The sequence below is a fragment of the Heteronotia binoei genome, chromosome 4 (genome assembly GCF_032191835.1).
Source record: "Heteronotia binoei isolate CCM8104 ecotype False Entrance Well chromosome 4, APGP_CSIRO_Hbin_v1, whole genome shotgun sequence".
In the NCBI taxonomy this organism is placed as follows: Eukaryota; Metazoa; Chordata; class Lepidosauria; order Squamata; family Gekkonidae; genus Heteronotia; species Heteronotia binoei.
The window spans coordinates 169,053,308-169,072,792 of record NC_083226.1 but is presented as its reverse complement, the minus strand read 5'-3'; the positions used below and the strand labels follow the sequence as shown (position 1 = coordinate 169,072,792).

The window sequence follows — 19,485 nt, the reverse complement described above, 5'->3', positions numbered from 1 at the left end:
TTACCCAGGCTGTGATTGACAAGGGTGGGGGGGAGCAAATTCAGTCCCAGGACAAAACATTGTTCTTCAGACTGTACGCAATACTTTCTAGCACTGTGCCATGGTGAAGAGACAATATATAGCTACAGTATGCTCAAGGGTCATGCTCACCGGGGGTCATGGCCAGCCAATTACTCCCCCTCCTGACAAGTCTGCAAGCTACATCTGGCCATCACATCTCAACCAGCCAAGTACGGCTTGCAAGCCAAAGGATCAGGCATTTGCAGGCCACACGCACTGTCTGCCGTTCCAAACGCAAGCTGCGATTTGCCACAAGCCGGGAAGACAGCGGTCAGCTTGCGGTGCGAGAGAGTCACACCGCAGAGCTGAAGAGTACAGAAGAGAACCACCAAGATGATCGAGGGGTAGGATACACCTTCCCTGGGAGGAAAAGCCGAAGAGCCTGGGACTTCTAAAATCATGGGGGAGGGGGCAGCTAAGACGAGATACAATATAGGTTTATAAAATTTTGCACGTGGCAGAGAAACGGGACCGAGGGAGCTTTTTCTCCTGCATTATTAATTATTTTTTATCACACTTAATGAATCGCCCTCTCCCGGCTAGCGACAGGCTCAGGGAGATGTACGACGTTAAAAAAAATACGTATATATAAAATCAGTTACATTAAAAAGATTGCAAACCCTGACGGCGTCTTCAAAGCGCTCTTATTCAGTCATGACATCGCATCCCCCCAAGAGGGGGGGGGGAGGAAAGTTGGCAACACGGCAACCGTCGCTGTCCTCATGCAAAGGCTTGGCGGAACACCTCTGCCTTACAGGCCCTGCGAAACTGTGAAAGATCCCGCAGGGCCCTGATGGGAGTCTTCTGGCAAAGCGTTCCACCAAGTCGGGGCCAGGACTGAAAAAGCCCTGCTCCTTGCTGAGGACAGCCGGACCTCTTTCGAGCCAGGGACCGCTAGGTTTCGACCAGTGGAGTGCAGCGCCTTTCCAGGGACATAGTGGAGGAGGCAGTCCCGTAGATACATCGGTCCCAGATCTCTCAAGGTCTTAAAGCTCATAACCAAAACCTTGAATCTAACCCGGTACACAACCGGCAACCGGCGTAGCTGGCGCAGCACAGGTAGAATGTGTGCTGTCCGTGGTGTCCTTGTAATACAGGAACAAAGGCGACTCTAGCGACATCAACGGGCAACAGATACAGGGGCGGACAAAAATAAATACTTCTTTACTCGCTGGGTAATTAATCTACGGAACACCCTGCCAGTGAACGCAGCAATGGCTGCAAGCATAGCCTCTGCGCCCTGTTTGCTGGCCCTCCGAGGCAACTGGCTGGCCACTGAAGGAACCAGGAGGCTATACCAGATGGACCACTGCTCTGATCCAGCAGGGCTCTTAAGGGAAGAGCCAACAAATGACCTAACATATTCCCCTTTGAGCCAAAAGTCTTTGCTTGGAGCGCGGGGAAAAAGAAACGCAAACCATTACCTGTATCCATGCTTTGGTTCAACTGCTGGTCGCTTGTTTCGCCATCTTCACTGATATAACCAGGGGGTGGCGTTTCTACCAAGAGCAAGTTAACAACAGGTGAGCTGTAAGAATGTTTCTGAGCAACACATACAATTGAGGAAGTGGGGGGGGGGGTGTTGATTAAAAAGTTTTCAATAGGGCTCTGAGACTCTGATAAAGTGTCACGTCCTTTACAAATCTGTAGAAACAGGAGGGTGCCGTTTGCTTATTCTTTCACCTACTACTGTCCGACTCAACCTCCTTCCTGTTCTCTGCACTGCAGACCTAGTACAGTTTAATAAAATCACCGTCCAGCCAGATGACAACCAAACGGACCTGAATTTTAGCAGCCCGTGCATTTTGATGCTGGTTTTTCTTTAGTCCATCTTATCCCACTTTCTCCTTCCACCCAGGGGACCTTTCTGACCACAGGAATGTTGGCTCCCCAAGTCATGGGACCTGCATGAAATTGCTGATAGAGAAGGGAATGATTTCAGCTCTTCAACCTGCATGGCTATAACCAGGAGCGGAATTGTAGCACGAGATCCTTTGCATATTAGGCCACGCACTCCTGATGTAGCCAATCCTCCAAGAGCTTACAGGGCACTTAGTACAGAGCCTACTGTATGCTCCAGGAGGATTGGCTACATCAGGGGTGTGTGGCCTAATAAACAAAGGAGGTCCTGCTAGAATTCCTTACAGGGCTCTTCTCACAGGGCCTGCTGTAAGCTCCAGGAGGACTGGCTACATCAGGGGTGTATGGCCTAATAAACAAAGGAGGTCCTGCTAGAATTCCTTACAGGGCTCTTCTCACAGGGCCTGCTGTGAGCTCCAGGAGGATTGGCTACATCAGGGGTGTGTGGCCTAATAGGCAAAGGAGGTCCTGCTAGAATTCCTTACAGGGCTCTTCTCACAGGGCCTGCTGTAAGCTCCAGGAGGACTGGCTACATCAGGGGGGTGTGGCCTAATAGGCAAAGGAGGTCCTGCCAGAATTCCTTACAGGGCTCTTCTCACAGGGCCTGCTGTAAGCTCCAGGAGGACCGGCTACATCAGGGGGGTGTGGCCTTAGGCAAAGGAGGTGCTGCTAGAATTGCTTACAGGGCTCTTCTCACAGGGCCTACTGTAAGCTCCAGGAGGATTGGCCACATCAGGGGTGTGTGGCCTAATAGGCAAAGGAGGTCCTGCTAGAATTCCTTACAGGGCTCTTCTCACAGGGCCCACTGTCAGCTCCAGGAGGATTGGCCACATCAGGGGGGTGTGGCCTAATAGGCAAAGGAGGTCCTGCTAGAATTTCTTACAGGGCTCTTCGTACACAGCCCACTGTCAGCTCCAGGAGGATTGGCTACACCAGGGGGGTTCGGCCTAATACGCAAAGGAGCTCCTGTTAGAATGTCACCCCTGGCTGTAACTATGCAGGCCCTGCAGCCCCAGGAACCAACTTTCGGGGCACAGAATGGAAGCAGGAAAGATCCCTGGAGCCACCCCCCCACCCCCGGTTGCTGAAGCACAGCACAGAACAGGTAAAAGAGATCCTGAGATTCTCTTTGCAGGACACTGAGTACACTAATAAAAGCTCTGAGCACAGCTGTGAAGAATTTTTTTTAAAAAAAAATGCAGTGTGTCAGTCTCAGGCATATGGAATGAAATACAGCCATCTGCGAGAACAGCATAGGTGGTCTCTGTACATAAAATATAAGCAGGGAATGCTATAAAATTAAACACAGGTCAGCAGGGAAATAAACAGAATTTAAATGAGGTTACAGAAATACCGAAAAAAATATGTAGCGTAAAAGTCTGGCTAAGGATGCAGCTACATTCCTGTAAGCTTTTTTGGAACAAAGAAAAGGTTCCGGAACTCCACGCCATCACCAAGACGGCCCCGGCCCTCCCACAATGATGAGCAGGGCTCCTCAAAAGGCCCTGAAGAACAGTGCAACTCACAGAAGAAAGCACTCCAAATCACACCAATGATGCGCAGGGCTTACAGGTTAAAGCCACGAGGCTCCCTGGAACTAGATCTCGAACCAGTGGCGTTTACAAGCTTAGTTCCTTTCTAGCAATTCAGGCTGCCCAGAGATCCTCGAAAGGACTATGCCTCTGCCCCTGAACCCAATCTTGTTAGCGGGTCAGCCAGCAAGCACCAATTCCTTTTCCAACGTCCCATTAATTCCAAGAGCAACGAGAGCAGAGCGAGCCAAGCCACTGATGCTGAACATCACCGCTGACGGCTAAAACAGCCTTTTCCAGGCAGGCAGAGTCTGCAGCTCATGAACACTGAGAATCAGAAAAACAAACCCAAAGCGGGGCTGACTTCTGTATCCTGGGCGATGTGCTTTTTTAAGAGTACACTGGACGCAACATGGTGTAAACCATGTCATGTGAGCCGCCCTGAGCCCGCTTTGGCGGGGGAGGGCGGGATATAAGAATAAATTTATTATTATTATTAACATGGATTCAATCCTTCACACAGCAGAATAACCACGTTTTGCGCCGCTCGCTTGTGCACTGCGTACCTGGTATGTAATTGCTCTGTGGTTCGATGCCAGCTGGAAAGTTAGTGTTTTCGGGAATGGAATGAGTATAGTCGTCGAGCGGCGGGAGTTCGGTCAGGATCTCAGTATGCCGTGGCACTAAGACAGGAGGCAGAACTGGGGGGGGGGGGAGGGAGAGAGAGAATCCCAAAGGGTTAGACAAGGCACTCTAGGTAGACACTCACTGCAGTTTTATAAAGCCAGGATCAAGAACCAACTTCGCACCCTGCCCAGACTGCACAAATCTTATCCATGGGCCCTGCCTCAAAGGCCAGTGTCAAGCAACAGCGTTGTACTAGATTCATGTTTCCTTAGGGTTAAAAGAGGCCAAGTGAGGTACAGGTTAGGGGAGGGATACACCTCCCTAATACTAATACGGGGAGACCTTTAGGATGCTGGGATCAGGAGTACACTAATTAAGTGATCTAATATAGCTCTAAACCCAGCTGTGAAGAATCGCAAGCTACACCCCATATGCAAGCCAAGCCAAACAGACTTACAGCTTTGGCTGAACTAGTCCCCTCTGGCTCACAGTTCCCTGCAGTACAAGGGTTCACAATGTGGTGCCCACAGGGCCCACTGATACCTTACTGGGTACCTGCCAACGGCTTTTGGAGGGTGGATGGGGCCATTTCTGACTGGCTGTGCAGATGACAACAGCATTGCTTCAGCGGCAACCAACACCATAATGTTGGTTTTATTTCTCTGTCACATTCTTCTGCACTGTGCAGAGGGTTGGACTAGGGGAACGTGGAGGTAACTTCCAACTCTATGATTCTTTCCCCAGTATTTTCTGAATTACCTCTCTTTCCCCCCCAGCACTTGGACTCCCTCTGGTTATGTGTGTGGCTTTGCCTCACTCAGCAACCGTTTTGTGGTTGCCCCCACCACTCTGCGTAATAATTTCAAAGGTGCCCAAGGGCTCAAAAGGGTTGGGGGTCCCTGGTAGGCTACATAGCAGAAGGAGAGGTTCCCCTTTTTAAGATCACCAGGAGACATATTTCAGATAGACCGTGACTAGAACTCAGACCACCCAATGAGATCTTAACGCAGGTCTCTCTGGTTTCCAACCGCTCTGTCCAGTGCAGAAGTCACTTTTGGGGCCTCAAGTTCAGTCTGACACTATTGGAAGCTGGCAGGGAATAACGAGGCAAGTGAAGATGCAATCTGGACCAATTTTCAGATCCATGGAATCCACACATTCCACCCCCCGCCAGGATAAATTAAAGGAAGAAGACTGCAGATTTATACCCCCCCTTCTCTCTGAATCAGAGAGCAGCTTACAATCTCCTTTATCTCCTTCCCCCACAACAGACACCCTGTGAGGTGGGAGGGCCGAGAGAGCTCTCACAACGGCTGCCCTTTCAAGGACAACTCTTACGAGAGCTATGGCTGACCCAAGGCCATTCCAGTAGCTGCAAGTGGAGGAGTGGGGAAACAAACCCAGTTCTCCCAGGTAAGAGTCCATGCACTTAATTATTTCACCAAACTGGCTGATCTCTCAGGCAAACCTCAGTGGCCAAAGGAGATATTCAGGGATTGTACTTAAAAGTTGTTTCTAAAGCCCTGCTTCATATATCATCACCTACCCGAAGCCTTAGCAATGAACTATACAACAAATAACTTGTGTACGACAAACAACTTAAAGGGAAGCTCTGCTGCTGCAGCTGCAAGCATTTACGTCAATGTTTAGCAATATCCAGCTATACCAAACAGTGCCAAACACGTGCATTCAATACAGCAGAACAATGCATTTCAACATTTTAAGTACCGCCGTCACGATTTTAAAAACTGGATTAGTTCCCACTCAGTTCTTGGCACTTTCTTCGCCTCCAACTTTGCACACACCGAGCATTAGCAAGAAACTTAAGTTAAAGCGAGCCGGCCGAGGCAACGCCTCCCCGCCAACGGCAGCTTGCGGTCTTCCCTACCTGGAGTCTCCACTCTCTGGTAATGGTACGGATTTACGCACACTTCGTCCTTTTTAAGGTTAAAAGCATAGTCACAGTTCTCAATTGCCTTAAGTTCGTGGTGACTGTGAAGGTCAGGCCAGCGCCACAACCGGCAGTAAATGACATGCGGTAATCCTTTACGGTGGGACACTTGTAGGCGGCCATCGAGGGACCTAAGGGGAGGAAAAATATTCCAGGAATATTCAGAGGTGTTCACAGGCGGCATGTTCAAGTCAAGACGTTCAGAACCGCGGGGAGTTTGTTCACCGCCCCTTCTGTTTCCCTGCCACCCAAGCCACCAAAAGGGCTACGAGAAAAATCCATATTAATCCAGAAGTCTCGAAATAAAAGGAGACAGTGTTATAAGATAGCCCCTTCCTTATATGGGCACCTGAATCCAGCATTTCTTGTGCACGAGGGGCCCCCCGTTAGAGGCTACTGCACGTCTAGGTTACATTAACAATCTCCCCCCACCTCAATTCCTCACTGCTATACTGAAACATTCATTACAGCTTTACGTACTTTGCCATACAAGACTGCACGTAAGATTACAGCAGTCAGCTCTCCAAGTGATTCCCGTTGGCTTACAGCTTGAAGCTTGCGTAAGACGCCAGTTGTGTTTGCTTGTGGGTTTTATGATCTGTTTGCATTCTCGCATCCCTTGCTGCTACCGGTTGAAAAGTTTTGCTAGTTTTAAGACGGGGAGGGCTGCCTAGGCCTACAGAAATGCGGATGGTTTTATGACTCATGGGATGAGAAAGACGGACCTCAGGGCACAATGCAAGTAAAGGGTGACATGGAAAAATAAAAACCATCAAAAGCCTAGACGAACTGCTCACTCATCATTATTTTTTTAAAGGCTCGCTGAATGCAAATACCTGACCAACCAGTCAGAAACAAAAAAAAAAAAGCCAGTGTGCAAACGAAGGGTTTTTAAACACACTCTTGATAAAGAGACTTAAAATCCCCCCCACAAGATCTTGTTAAACAAATACCAGACTGTGCGGTTGCATTTCCCAACCCTCCCTAAGGTTTTCCCCCTTTTCAACAGAACTGATGTGGAATGAGGATTTCCCCAAATCAGAATTTCATTGGTCAAAACATCAGCTGAGAACACTTTAAGGGGGGGGAAATCTATTGTTTTTAAAATGCTTTGGTGGCCAGGAAGCGTTTCCAGTAGACGAGACCCTCAAAAGCCAATCCCTCCCACAAGAGCTCTACAATGAGACGCAGGGCAGAATATTCACCTGGTTTGTTCAGAGAAGCTGTAAAGGCCTGTTGTATCCCACTGATCTATCGTATTTGGTGCACTCAGTCCCCAAATTTCAGAGCAAGTGCTGTGCATAAATTGAAAAAACAAAAAACAAAAAAAGTCGATGTGAATATGGAATCATGGTTATTCAAACTACCGTGATGTAAAGACATGGCGGGGGGGGGGAGGGGGGGAGAGAAATGTACAGAAAAGCTCCCTTTCACATAGAAGATACTGCTTTTAGAACACAAGACCCAGCTGCCGTATTTTCTATATGAAGGACACCAATCAAATGGAACATGTGACTCAAGGTAAAATGATGCCTCAAAAAGGTGACCAAAAGTTAGCTGAATTTAAAAAACAGATCGTAATATTTGTAAGATACCTTAAAACGGGCAAAACCTCAACCTGGCAGTACAACAGTTATCTAGTCGTGTTTTGTATTCTTTGAAGGGAATACCTCCTGCAAGTGTACTGAAAGTCGGAAACTAAAGCCATGTTAATAGGAAGTTAAGAACTCTACAAGTACTTTAAGCAATATTCAGGAACCACTGCTGTGATGCGGTATGATTACTAGAATGAACGTGCAGGCCTGGGTTCAAAAGGCCCAATTAAAAAAAAAATCACTCTTAATCATCCAGCCGCCCCAGTTTTCTGTAATATAGATGGAGAAAAAGTGTTGCTAACGTTAGTTGTGGACAAGTACACTGCTAAGGATTTAAATCCAACATTTTTAAAAAAAAAATGAAGCAATTCTGCTTAAAACATGGCATGTATTGTTTAACCCACAGCACCTTCCTTTAAACAGTCAACCAAAGATGGCTGCCGTGTCATGGAAACCCAACTTTGCAAGGCCACCAATCCAAGGAAAAAAGGACAAAAGTCACAACAATCATTTATACCACTGGCAGAAATGAAGCAGAAGAAATGCCTACTATTGTTTCGATGTACCTGCTGTGCATTTTTCAGGAACTGTATGCTGGGTGCCCAATCTACCAGAAAGTAAGTGTTATATATCTATGAGATGCCGACAGTTGAGTGCACTCTCTAAAATAATGTATCGGATGAAGCATCTTGAGCTCCATGTGCTTTTACAATTCTTTTTTCTGGAGAGTTCAATTACCCTCTACACCAGGGGTGGGGAATCGTTTTTCTGCCAAGGCCCGTTTGGATATTTATGACACCATTCACGGGCCATACAAAATGATCAACTTAAAAAACAGTGCTCCGCTGTGGGAGAATAATTCAGGCCGCAAAATTAATGCAAATAACGTGGGGAGAGCCTAATTCAGCACACACACACACCCTGCGACCTGCCGCCCTAGGCAAATGCCTAGGCCCAACCATATTAGACCACATATCCTAATATTAGCATATTAGGTCACACACTCGTTAGCATATTAGGCCACACCATCTGGGATAATCATGTGCAAATTGAACTGGTGGTAGCTGGCTCCCACCCTCCAACCCCTGCCAGCCCTCCCTCCCTCCCTTCAACTGCTCCCAGCAGACCTTTAAAGGCACCCTTTGATTTTGGAAAGTGTTTTATAAAAACAAGACCAGAATGTATTGAGCTTTTACCCCTTCCTTTCTTTCTGTTCCCTACTTTCTAAAATTTTCTGAAATTAATAAAGGCACCCACATACCCCAGCAGCAGTCCTTCACAATGCCCATGAGAGGGAGAGAGAGGGAGGGAGGCTTCGCCCAGCAATCCCCGAGGGCCAAATTGAGTGCTCTTGAGGGCCGTAAGTGGCCCTCGGGCCTGATGTTCCCCACCCTGCTCTACACCTTCCGACGCTTACCGTCAGAAGACCACCCAATGTGAGTTAGCCCTGTGCTCGCTGGGCATGCTGCATCCTCTGGGACCGGCCTGCTAATGTCTGAGCTCACGAAAAGAACCAGAGGAGGGAGGACCAGCCAACTTGTCATGTTTAGTGGCATACAGTGAGCAGGGTTTGCCTAAGGAGTTCCCATTAACATAGCAGAGGTTAAAAAGATCTGGTAGCTCTGGTTTTGCATTACCCTCAGGGTAGCAAAACCAACCCACCAAGTCGCACGAGGAAGTGATACTGGTCCACCTGCCCAGGCGCAGATGTCAAGACATTTACAGTCGAGAGAGTGGAGAGATTAAGAGAATTTTTGTAAAGCAGTTTTGTTGATTCCAAATGTGCATGGCTTCCCGCTCTCTTAATTGACCAGGTGTATAGCCGTTTGCCAAAAACAGGAGTATTTTTCCAGATTCTGAAAATGGGGTACCAATTCAAGGTTGTATTGGCAATGATTTAGATGTTGAAGTTGCCAGATCATTCAAGACAAACCCTGCAGCTATTGGATATGCAATTATTATCCATAAAGCATCACATATGAAAACATTAACTCATCGCAGCACGGGGGGGGGGGGGGGGGGACCTCCGGGGACTGTTCTTATTTGGACCTTTGTTGCACAAAGCATGTGCTTTCTGCATTACAAATTCACACACATACGCCCATAAGCAAACCACAAATTCTTTAGACATTCCACTATCGAGAAAACAGTTAAATCCAAAACCAGCATCTTATCAATCGTAAAAGCAAAGCCTGTATGTGGACTTGGTTCCTTGTTCTTGCCCTTTCGGCACTTCCACATTCTGACAGTACAGACACCCATGAGCGGGGCTGCAGGCTCCCACATTTATTTATTCATTTATTACCTTAAATTCGTACCCCGCCCTCTCCGCAAGCGGACTAAGGGCGGCTAAAAGTCAGTTCTACGATACAATTTAAAACCAATAAAATACAATTTAAAACACGTGGTGGTGGCTGTGCAACTTTTGATACGGCAGGATCTTTCTTTTTGCTGTTAGTGATCCTATAATTTTCGCAGCTCCTAAGCAGTGCGAGGTGGCAGTTCTTTCCCGGTTTAGGTGATGAAGGCCTGTCGGAATAGTTCAGTTTTGCAGGCCCTGTGGAATTGAGAAAGATCCCGCAGGGCCCATACATATCCCCTCCCCGCCCCCCTGCTAGGTTACATATTAACATCACCTCTTGGTCAAAGCTGGCAAAGTTCCAATCCAGAGCCAGGAAAAAAAGCCATGCAATGGAGGAGCATTTGAGATCCTAAGGCCAGTGCTTAAGTTATAAGCTATATACTCTAGATCAAAGGTGGCCAAACTGCGGCTCTTTCACACATATTGCACGGCTCTTGGAGCCCCCATCGGGCAGCTTGGAGAAGGCATTGGTCTCTTTAAATCATTTTGCCAAGCCAGCCAATGGGTTGGAGAATGCATTTAAAGTTAAAGTTGCTTTCTTCCCACCTATCCCTCCCCCCCAATCTATTTGCCTTCCTTGCGGCTCTCAAACATCTGATTTTTTTATTCTGTGTGGCTCTTACATTAAGGAAGTTTGCCCACCCCTGCGCTAGATAAACATGGGGAAGATGAAGTATATTATGATACAAAGCACCTTAAAGAGGGAGCCTGGGGAACGTACTTTGCTCAGACTTCTAGCTGTTGGTCTCCTAACTCCACGGAGCAACTCTGCTATGCCTCTGGAAACAAGATTTGCGCGCTATGGCACTCCAGCCCTGAGTTAACTTGCTAGGTATCTCATGTACCCACAACACAAGGAAAAGTTTGAAAACAGCCTCTTAAGTTGCTTAATCCTGAAAAACTATTTCTCCCTTTGGAAGACGCTTGCATTCTTAAAGCATTTCCTCCAGTCTGGAATGAGCTTCCGTCTCCTCAAAGAAAAGGTTTTGTACCTGTGAAAGTTGACCACCGCTTCCTATTAGGTCAGAATTAGTTTGCAAAAAGTCCATTTACTCCCACCCCCCAACCCCAATGCTTTCAAAAGAAAACAACCTGGCAGGAAATCCGGATGCTAGAACTGCTGCGCGGTTTTGCTATTCCAATGCTCTCCTGCTATTTCAGAATTTAAAATTCAATTAATACAAATCCATTGCCAAAACTGCAACTTAGTCCAAACGTTCGAGCATCCCCAGCACTCGCCAAGTACTTCTTTTAAAAGACTATTTATGCTGGGACCTTGAGTTGGAAATGCTGCTTCAAAAGGGTGAAAAGATCTCTTCGAGAGCAGGCTAGATTTTAAAAGTGTGTGTGTGAGAGCATGTAGATGCTCTGCCAAGACACATCCCAGATGTGTGATCTGATGAAGAGGAGAGAGGGAAGAAAGACTTTGACTTATGCTTCCCCCAATTCAAAAGGCTCCAATCACCCCGCCTCCATCATTTACCGAAGAAGAATTAATCTGAGATGACATAAGGCAAAGGCTTTGTCATGCGCCCTCAACATAAGAAACCCAAGCTCAGTTTCCCCCCAGGGCCGTAGGCATTCTTTTATTTTATTCAATTTCTCCCAGCTGGACTATTTTATTTACGGGCTAAGTGGGCTATTTCATTTTATTCGGCTCTCCCAGCTGACTCAAAGAAACATGCCTAGCATCTTGCTTTTGTGATAACTGTTCTGCAGAATCCACTGAGATCATGAGTGGGCCACCATCGGACATGAATTATAGAGCGCTTCCCAAAGTCACGCACGGCAGGTCAGTGTGAAACAAGCCTCTCTTCTTGCCTTAAAAAAAAAGGTCAAGGTAGTCCCCTGTGCAAGCACCAGTTGTTTCCGACTCTGGGGTGACGTTGCTTTCACAACGTTTTCACGGCAGACTTTTTACAGGGTGGTTTGCCAGTGCCTTCCCCAGTCATCTACGCTTCCCCCCCAGCAAGCTGGGTACTCATTTTACCGACCTCGGAAGGATGGAAGGCTGAGTCAACCTGGAGCCGGCTACCTGAACCCAGCTTCCGCTGGGATCGAACTCAGGTCATGTGCAGAGAGCTCGGACTGCAGTACTGCAGCTTTACCACTCTGCACCATGGGGCTCTTCTCTTCTTGTCTACTCAAGGCTTTAGTTCTGAGCAAGGTCTAACTGGGTCCAATCAGTTTAAAGTCTTTACATTCCCTCTCAGAGGTAAGACTGACGGGAGATCCATCAGGCATGGAGACACCCCATTTACCAGAGCTGCCTAAGTTGATCCCTTCACAGTGGGTGTCCCTTGTCAGAGAATCAAGAGGGGTGTTTCCAGGAGACTACAGCGCTAGTAATTCAGCATGCAGACTGGTTCCACGGAGACACTATACCTACAATCCTGGAGATCTGCTGCCAATCTGAGTACACAACGCTAACTTTGACGGACCAGTGGTCTGATCCGGTATAAAGCAGCTACATGGATTCATGTGAGAGCTTGCCACAAAAAAACAAACACGTTGGACAGAAAAGGCTGGTGCCAAGTGAGGTTTTTGAACAAAGGCCAGCTGGCTGTCTGACAGCAATGCCAATTCTGTGATCTTAGGCAGATCACGAGAAGGAGGGCAGGAAGGGCTACACGAGGGCTTAGTTCTCATGGCCCTTTCTTGCATGCCCAAGGAAATGCTGTTCGCCACTTTGGGGTCAGGCCAGTTTTCCCAGGGATCCTGGAGGGTTGTTTGTTTTGCCACATGGAGCCGGTGTCTCTGGGGATGTGGTGGTGGTGGGGGAAGTATGTATGAATTTCCTGCATTGTGCAGGGTGTTGGACTATATGAGAAGGGAGGCCAATGGCCTGGAGTTCCCTTCCAACTCTATGATTAAAAGTCCTTGTCATACTAATGTTAAGAGAGTAACGGGGGCTCATCGGGATCAGATCACCCAAAGATCCATCGAACTAAACTTTGCAACTTCACTCGCCCTAACTCCATGGATATTCACTTGGTTTTATGAAAAGGGCGGAGTTTTCTGAACATCCCAGTGCAACGCTTGGTCATATTACTCATTGATTTTGAGTGGGGACTCTCCCAAATACGTTCAAGTACAGCACAAAGTTGGCTCTAAGAAACCACTATAGATTAAAATTTCACCAAATGTAACAGCACTGAGGGTTCCGGGCGGGGAGAAAAGACGCCCAGGCTCAAACGATCTTAACTCTAAGTTTCAGGGGCAAAGACTACCCAAGTAGCAAAGAAAACACAGGTGTTGGCAGAAGCACAAGAAAGTTAATCTCTGGATCGACACGCACAGATACCTGCCTCAAGGGAAACGGAGCTTGCACTATCGGCTCGCAGTCCGCAGAAGAAAAAAAGAAACCCTCAGAGTCAGAACAAGCAGAGCCCAAACCAAGACTGTAGGACAGAGTAATATAGACTGACTTTCCCCACAGGTATTCAGCCACACCTTGAATTCTATTTGCCCGTCTGGAAACACAAGGCCAACTTAACCCCAGGGAAAAGTAACCAGTCAAGGTTCACAGATGTTTATACCCTTGAGTGCACTGAAAAGCTGCTATGGAACTTGAGGTCCCCCTCCCGTATGAAGTAGCTGTGTGGGGGACAGGAATTGTAAAGACCCAGGTTCTAATCCACCCATCCACCATGGAGATCAATGGGTGACCCCGGGCTGTAAGTAACACGTGGAATTCCCACTGCAGGAAGTGGTGGCAGCTACAAGCACAGACAGATTCAAGAGTGGATTGGAAACCTAAGGAGCAGAGGTCCATCGGTGGCTCTTAGCTGAAGGGATAGATGGAACACTCTTTCTGAAGCACAGGGGTGCTTTGTATTCTTGGTACTTTGGAGGGCCACAGTGGGAAGGCTTCTGTAGTCCTGGCCCTGCTGGAGTTGATGGCACCTCTTGACGGCAACGGGGTTTGGCCACTCACTATGTGACACAGAGTGTTGGACTGGATGGGCCACTGGCCTGATCCAACATGGCTTCTCTTATGCTTTTATACTGATTCTCCTAGCATAAGCTATTCTATGCGGCTGTTGCGAGGATAAAAGGGAGAAGGGGAAACCGGATATGCTATCCCAAGCTCTTTGGAGGAAGGGTGGTATGAAAAGCAGTACACGGAGAGTCCTGGCCCGGAGCCAGACATTCCACGCAGTGAAACCCTGACTAGTATGAACACTTGAAGAGCCTGCCGCTCATTCCAGGACTTCCAGACTCACTGACCAGAATCAGCAAACTATATGTTTTACCTTCATCGACTCGGAACCTAGCTGTTTATCCGGGCTTACCACCAATATTACACTTCCCCAAATACTGCTTGCATGTGTCCATGTATCAGCCTGCTTGTACACTTCTGGCCTTAGGAATAAGCAGCAGTGTGAGGCTTATACCACTTCTGTTTGCTCCAGAGTTTAACAGAGCAAATAACACTCCCCACTGTCTATCCCAGGGAGGGAGGGGAGGCTGCTTCATGCTATACAAGGGCATTGAAGAAAGTGAAGGTCAACTGTTCCATATTTCACCTGAGTTTCCTGCAATTAATGGAGAACTAAGAAGCTGGGGAAGGGGACCTGAGGGCCAATGTTTCCTCTAAGCTGCAAAAATCCTACTTTGTGAGCTACTGGCATTCAAGTTGTGAGCTACCGCATAAATTAGTGTGCTCTGGGGTCCTCCTTCCTGCGCTAAGACAAAAATGTGTGAGCTGGAGGCTAAAAATCTGTGAGCTAGCTCACGCTAACTCAGCTCAGAGGGAACACCGCTGGGGGCTCTTCTGCATGCCAGACAACCACAGGAGGAGACAAACAAGAGTTACAAGGTAGGCTCGGAGGAGGCTAGGACAAGACGGCTGCAAGGGAGACTGCCCAAATATTTTCCTGACTTCTGCATGGAACCCTAGTCATATGATTATTAACAAAAAAAAATTTTGCCCTGCCTTTCTGGACTCACAGGGCCACCGAGGTGAGAAACAAATTGAGCAGACAAACAAACAAAAAAATTTCTAATCTAAGAAGCCATTAAAATTCAACAAGTGCATCATTAAAGCAAGCTAAAACAAGAGCTTAAAATAAATGCAAGATTCAATGGAAAGGAGGATCGTGGAGGGAATGCGGAGCAAAACAAAAAAAAGCCTGCATCCTGCAAGGGAACAAAAGGGGATAGGCAAATCTCCCTGGGGAGAGAATTCCAGAGTTCTGGTGCCACTACTGAGAAGGCCTGCCTCGGGGTTGCCACCCACCTAATTTCAGAAGGCAGGTGGCACAGAAAACAGGCCCCCGAAAGATGACAGCAATGGGCAGGTAGGTTCATGAGTAGATGCCCCATCAAGTAAGTTGGCTCAGCACGTCGACACCTTGAATGGGGCCCAGAAACAGATTGGGAATGAAGATGGAACAAGAGTGGAGGGATACGAACGCCATCCCTAAAATCCACTCCAGTCAACATCCTGGCTGCAGCATTCCGCACCAACTGAAACTTACAAGGGTAGCCCCACACAGAGTGCGCGGTAGTACTCTAGCCTAGATGTAACCAGAACATATACCACGGTGGCCACACATTTTCCTGCCTAGGAAAGGCTGCAGCTGGCTAACCAGCTGAAGCCGGGAGAAAGCTCTCCCGGACACAGCTGCCACCTGCTTAGTCAGCAGTAGGCCTGGGTCCAAGAACACCCCCTACCACTACACCGGCTCTCAGTCTCGTGTTGTTGTTGCCAGTTTGGTGCAGTAGTTAAGTGCGTGGATTCTTATCTGGGAGAACCGGGTTTGATTCCCCACTCCTCCGCTTGCAGCTGCTGGAATGGCCATGGGTCAGCCACAGCTCTTGTAGAGCTGTCCTTGAAAGGGCAGCTTCTGGGAGAGCTCTCTCAGCCCCACCTACCTCACAGAGTATCTGTTGTGGGGGAGGAAGGTAAAGGAGACTGTGAGCCACTCTGAGACTCTTGAGATTCAGAGTGAAGAGTGGGGTATAAATTCATTATCGTCTTCTTCTCTTTTGTCCCTAAGGGAAAGACCATGCTAAGCGTGGCAAAGTTACAATTTTTCCATGCTATTTTTTTAAAAATGTAACTGGAGGTGTGCAGGAGGGGTGACTCAGCAGCAGAGTATCTGCTTTGCATGAAGAAGGTCCCAGGTTCAATCCCCAGCATCTCCAGTAACAGGGAAGGGGTAGTAGACGATACGAATGTCCTTGTCTGAGACCCAGGAGAGCCGCAGCCAGTCTGAGCATACAAGACAGACCTTGATAAACGAATGGCCTGATTTAAGAAGACAGCTTTGCGGGTTCAAGTAATCTGCTTTGCAAGAGCTATTCTCTTCTGTCTAGTTATCTGGGAGAAAAGGTGGTTTTAGGCAGTCAATAAGCAGTGCCCTAATCCTAGCCCAAGGTTGTAGGTGGGTTTTTTGATGATGATGATATTGGATTTATATCCCACCCTATACTCTGAATCTCACAGAGCGGTCACAATCTCCTTTACCTTCCGCTCCCCCCCCCCTCCCACAACAGACACCCTGTGAAGTAGGTGGGGCTAAGAGAGCTCTTACAGCAGCTGCCCTTTCAAGGACAACTTCTACGAAAGCTATGGCTGACCCAAGCAGCTGCAAGTGGAGGAGTGGGGAATCAAACCCGGTTCTCCCAGATAAGAGAACGTGCACTTAACCACTACACCAAACTGGCTTTTGAAAGCATTTCTAGATGACAGCAAATGCAAAGATGTAACTGGCTGGCACAATTACCATCCGATCCTGATCATTAACTGCTCATCACTTTCCTTAAAAACCTCTTGTTCACGCATACTGTACAGGCTGTTCAGACTCAGCACCTCTGTTCTCTAGCTGCCTTTGCATTGTGGCGGCATCAACTCTTCAGGGCACTGAATTTCCGAGTGCTCCGTTCACTGTGGGCTCTCGAACATCTGCTTCTTGTAACTTGACATGTTTCTGTTTGAGAGAGAGCGACCACCCACAAACACCTGGCAGGTTGGAGCTACTCTTTGAGAAAAGTTATAAATCTTCAACCTCCCTTTCCTTCCTTCTCCCCCCCCATCCACCTCCACCAGCATGGGTTTAGTGGCTAGAGTGTCAAACTGAGATGGGGGCAGTCACACGCGGCTGTAAGTCAAGATAAAGCAGAAGAGCAGAGACTGATATTGTAAGGCAGAGGTCCCCAACCCCTGGTCTGTGGACTGGTACTGGTCCAAGGCCTATTAGCAACCAGGCCTTGAATTGTATAATTATTTCATTATATATTGTAATGTAGTAATAATAATGACGACACTGATATCCTGCCCTCCACTCTGAATATCAGAGTCTCAGAGCGGCTCGCAATCTCCTTTACCTTCCTCCTGCACAACAGACACCCTGTGAGGTGGGTGGGGCTGGAGAGGGCTCTCACAGCAGCTGCCCTTTCAAGGACAACCTCTGCCAGAGCTATGGCTGACCCAAGGCCATGCCAGCAGCTGCAAGTGGAGAAGCGAGGAATCAAACCCGGTTCTTCCAGATAAGACTCCGCACGCTTAACCACCACACCGAACTAATAGAAATGAAGTGCACATCCCCCGCCCCCCCCCACCCAAGTTTGTGGAAAAATTGTCTTCCACAAAACTGGCCCCTGGTGGCAAAAAGGTTGAGGACTGCTGCTATAAGGTGCTCCAGGCAACCCACTGGGGAGAAAAGTGAGGTATAAATTTCTTCTAAAATCTCTGCAAGTAATGTTTTATAACACTGTTCAGATAGTCAGCTGTGAGTTCACACCGGGTATGTCTTTACGTGAAACATGTCTGTGCGAATCAGATCTCAATTACAATTCAAGAGAACGTGGGAAAGAACGTCAAACAGAACAAGAAGAGCGATGACGTCTTTGGCCTCGCATCAGAGATTTTGAAGCATCGTTATAGCGTCTATCAGGACCCTGGAAGTGAGAACCCTTCCCCCTCTTCCCCATGGATCCAGTGTGCCCCCACTGAATATACAAACCCTGGAAGGCCTCATCAGCTCCACCTTCTCCCGGAAGACTTGCCCACTGCTAAGGGCAAAACTAAGCTAGCTCCTCATATTTATCTCTCTCTCTCTCGGCTTGACTTCGCGAATGAAGATTTAAGAAGGGTGCAGTAGTCCACGTCTGCTGCAGGCTCGCTGGTGGCTGACAAGACCAATGCGGGACAGGCAGATCCGGCCACAGTGGCTGCAGGGAAAAGTCTGATTTGGGGTTGGTGCTGTAGCAGTGCGATTCTTCCTCAATCTCCTTTTGTCCTCAAGACCAGCTATGCGTGCGTTCTCAAAGGAAGAGACAGCCTGGTGGATGGTGTGCCTCCATGCTTTGCGATCTGAGGCTAGGTCAGACCACTGGTGATGGTTGATGCGACAGGTGCCAAGGGATTTCTTCAAGGAGTCCTTGTACCTCTTCTTTGGTGCCCCTCTATTTCGATGGCCGGTGGAAAGTTCGCCATACAGGGCAATCTTGGGAAGGCGGTGGTTTTCCATCCTAGAAATATGCCCTGCCCAGCGCAGCTGCGTCTTCAACAGCAGTGCTTCGATGCTTGTAACCTCCGCCCTCTTGAGGACTTCAGTGTTGGTCACAAAGTCACTCCAGTGGATGTTGAGGATGGTGCGAAGGCAATACCCTCTACTGGTCGTATTTATACATTCACGGGATAAGCATCAGGCATTTTAGCTTGATCCAGGGTAGCTTGAACATTAAAAGCCTACAGCCTTCCCTGGTTTTTCTCCCATACATCCCAGCCTTCCCTGGTTTTTCTCCCATACATATGGAATTACGTGGCGGCACTAAAAATATGTTTAGGCTTTAATTACGAATGGAGAAGATGTTGGATTTAAATCTCGCCCTTCACTCTGAATCTCAGAGTGGCTCACCATCTTCTTTACCTTCTTCCCCCACAACAAACACCCTTGTGAGGTGGGTGGGGCTGAGCGAGGTCTCCCAGCAGCTGCCCTTTCAAGGACAACTGCGAGAGCTACAACTGGCACAAGGCTATTCCGGCAGCTGCAAGCGGAGAAGTGGGGAATCAAACCAGGTTCTCCCAGATAAGAGTCTGCCCATTTAACCACTACCCCAACATCACACGGATTACAGAAACAGGACAATTAGGGACTCAGCTGAATGCTTAGCATCCAACTGGGGCTTGGTACACTGCTGCAAAGCAAGGGGGAAGGGAGCTGCAGGAAGGATCAATCCTTCCCAGGTCCATTCCCATCCAATGACCCCCATATGGTATGGCAGACATGTTGCTGAATGCGAAGCAGGGATTAGACTCTTGGCTCTTCTTTCCAATAAAAAACAGCACAGACTCCTAGTTCCAGATTGGCCCCCATACGTACATACATGCATCCATACATTCCATCCCAAACAGCCCCGCAGCACGTCTTCTATTTTACTGAGGTTTTGTAGACATAGGAGGCTGCCAGACTGCTAGTCTTTCTAGCTCACAGTTCCCCTGTCCTCATCCTTGAGAGCCAGTCTGGTGAAGTGGTTAAGTGTGCG

The 19,485-nt window shown here is 48.1% G+C and overlaps 1 protein-coding gene and 1 long non-coding RNA gene across 4 annotated transcripts in view; both read right to left on the bottom strand.

Moving 5' to 3' along the window:
• LOC132569783 (uncharacterized) overlaps nt 1-19,485 on the bottom strand; it is a 463,235-nt gene that overhangs the window by 154,720 nt on the left and 289,030 nt on the right. The gene's annotated exons all lie outside the window — the stretch shown is intronic.
• SMAD2 (SMAD family member 2) overlaps nt 1-19,485 on the bottom strand; it is a 75,019-nt gene that overhangs the window by 15,225 nt on the left and 40,309 nt on the right. For 2 of the 3 annotated variants that reach the window (XR_009555286.1, XM_060236188.1), the window contains exons 3-6: nt 7,236-7,325; nt 5,968-6,161; nt 4,019-4,153; nt 1,485-1,559 (exon numbers count right to left, since the gene is read on the bottom strand). Coding sequence is in view for 1 of the 3 variants with exons in the window: in XM_060236188.1 (XP_060092171.1) it covers nt 1,485-1,559; nt 4,019-4,153; nt 5,968-6,161; nt 7,236-7,325 (494 nt within the window). In the remaining 2 variants the exon portion in view is untranslated. The remainder of the gene's footprint in view (nt 1-1,484; nt 1,560-4,018; nt 4,154-5,967; nt 6,162-7,235; nt 7,326-19,485) is intronic. The other variant, XR_009555287.1, reaches the window with a different exon arrangement.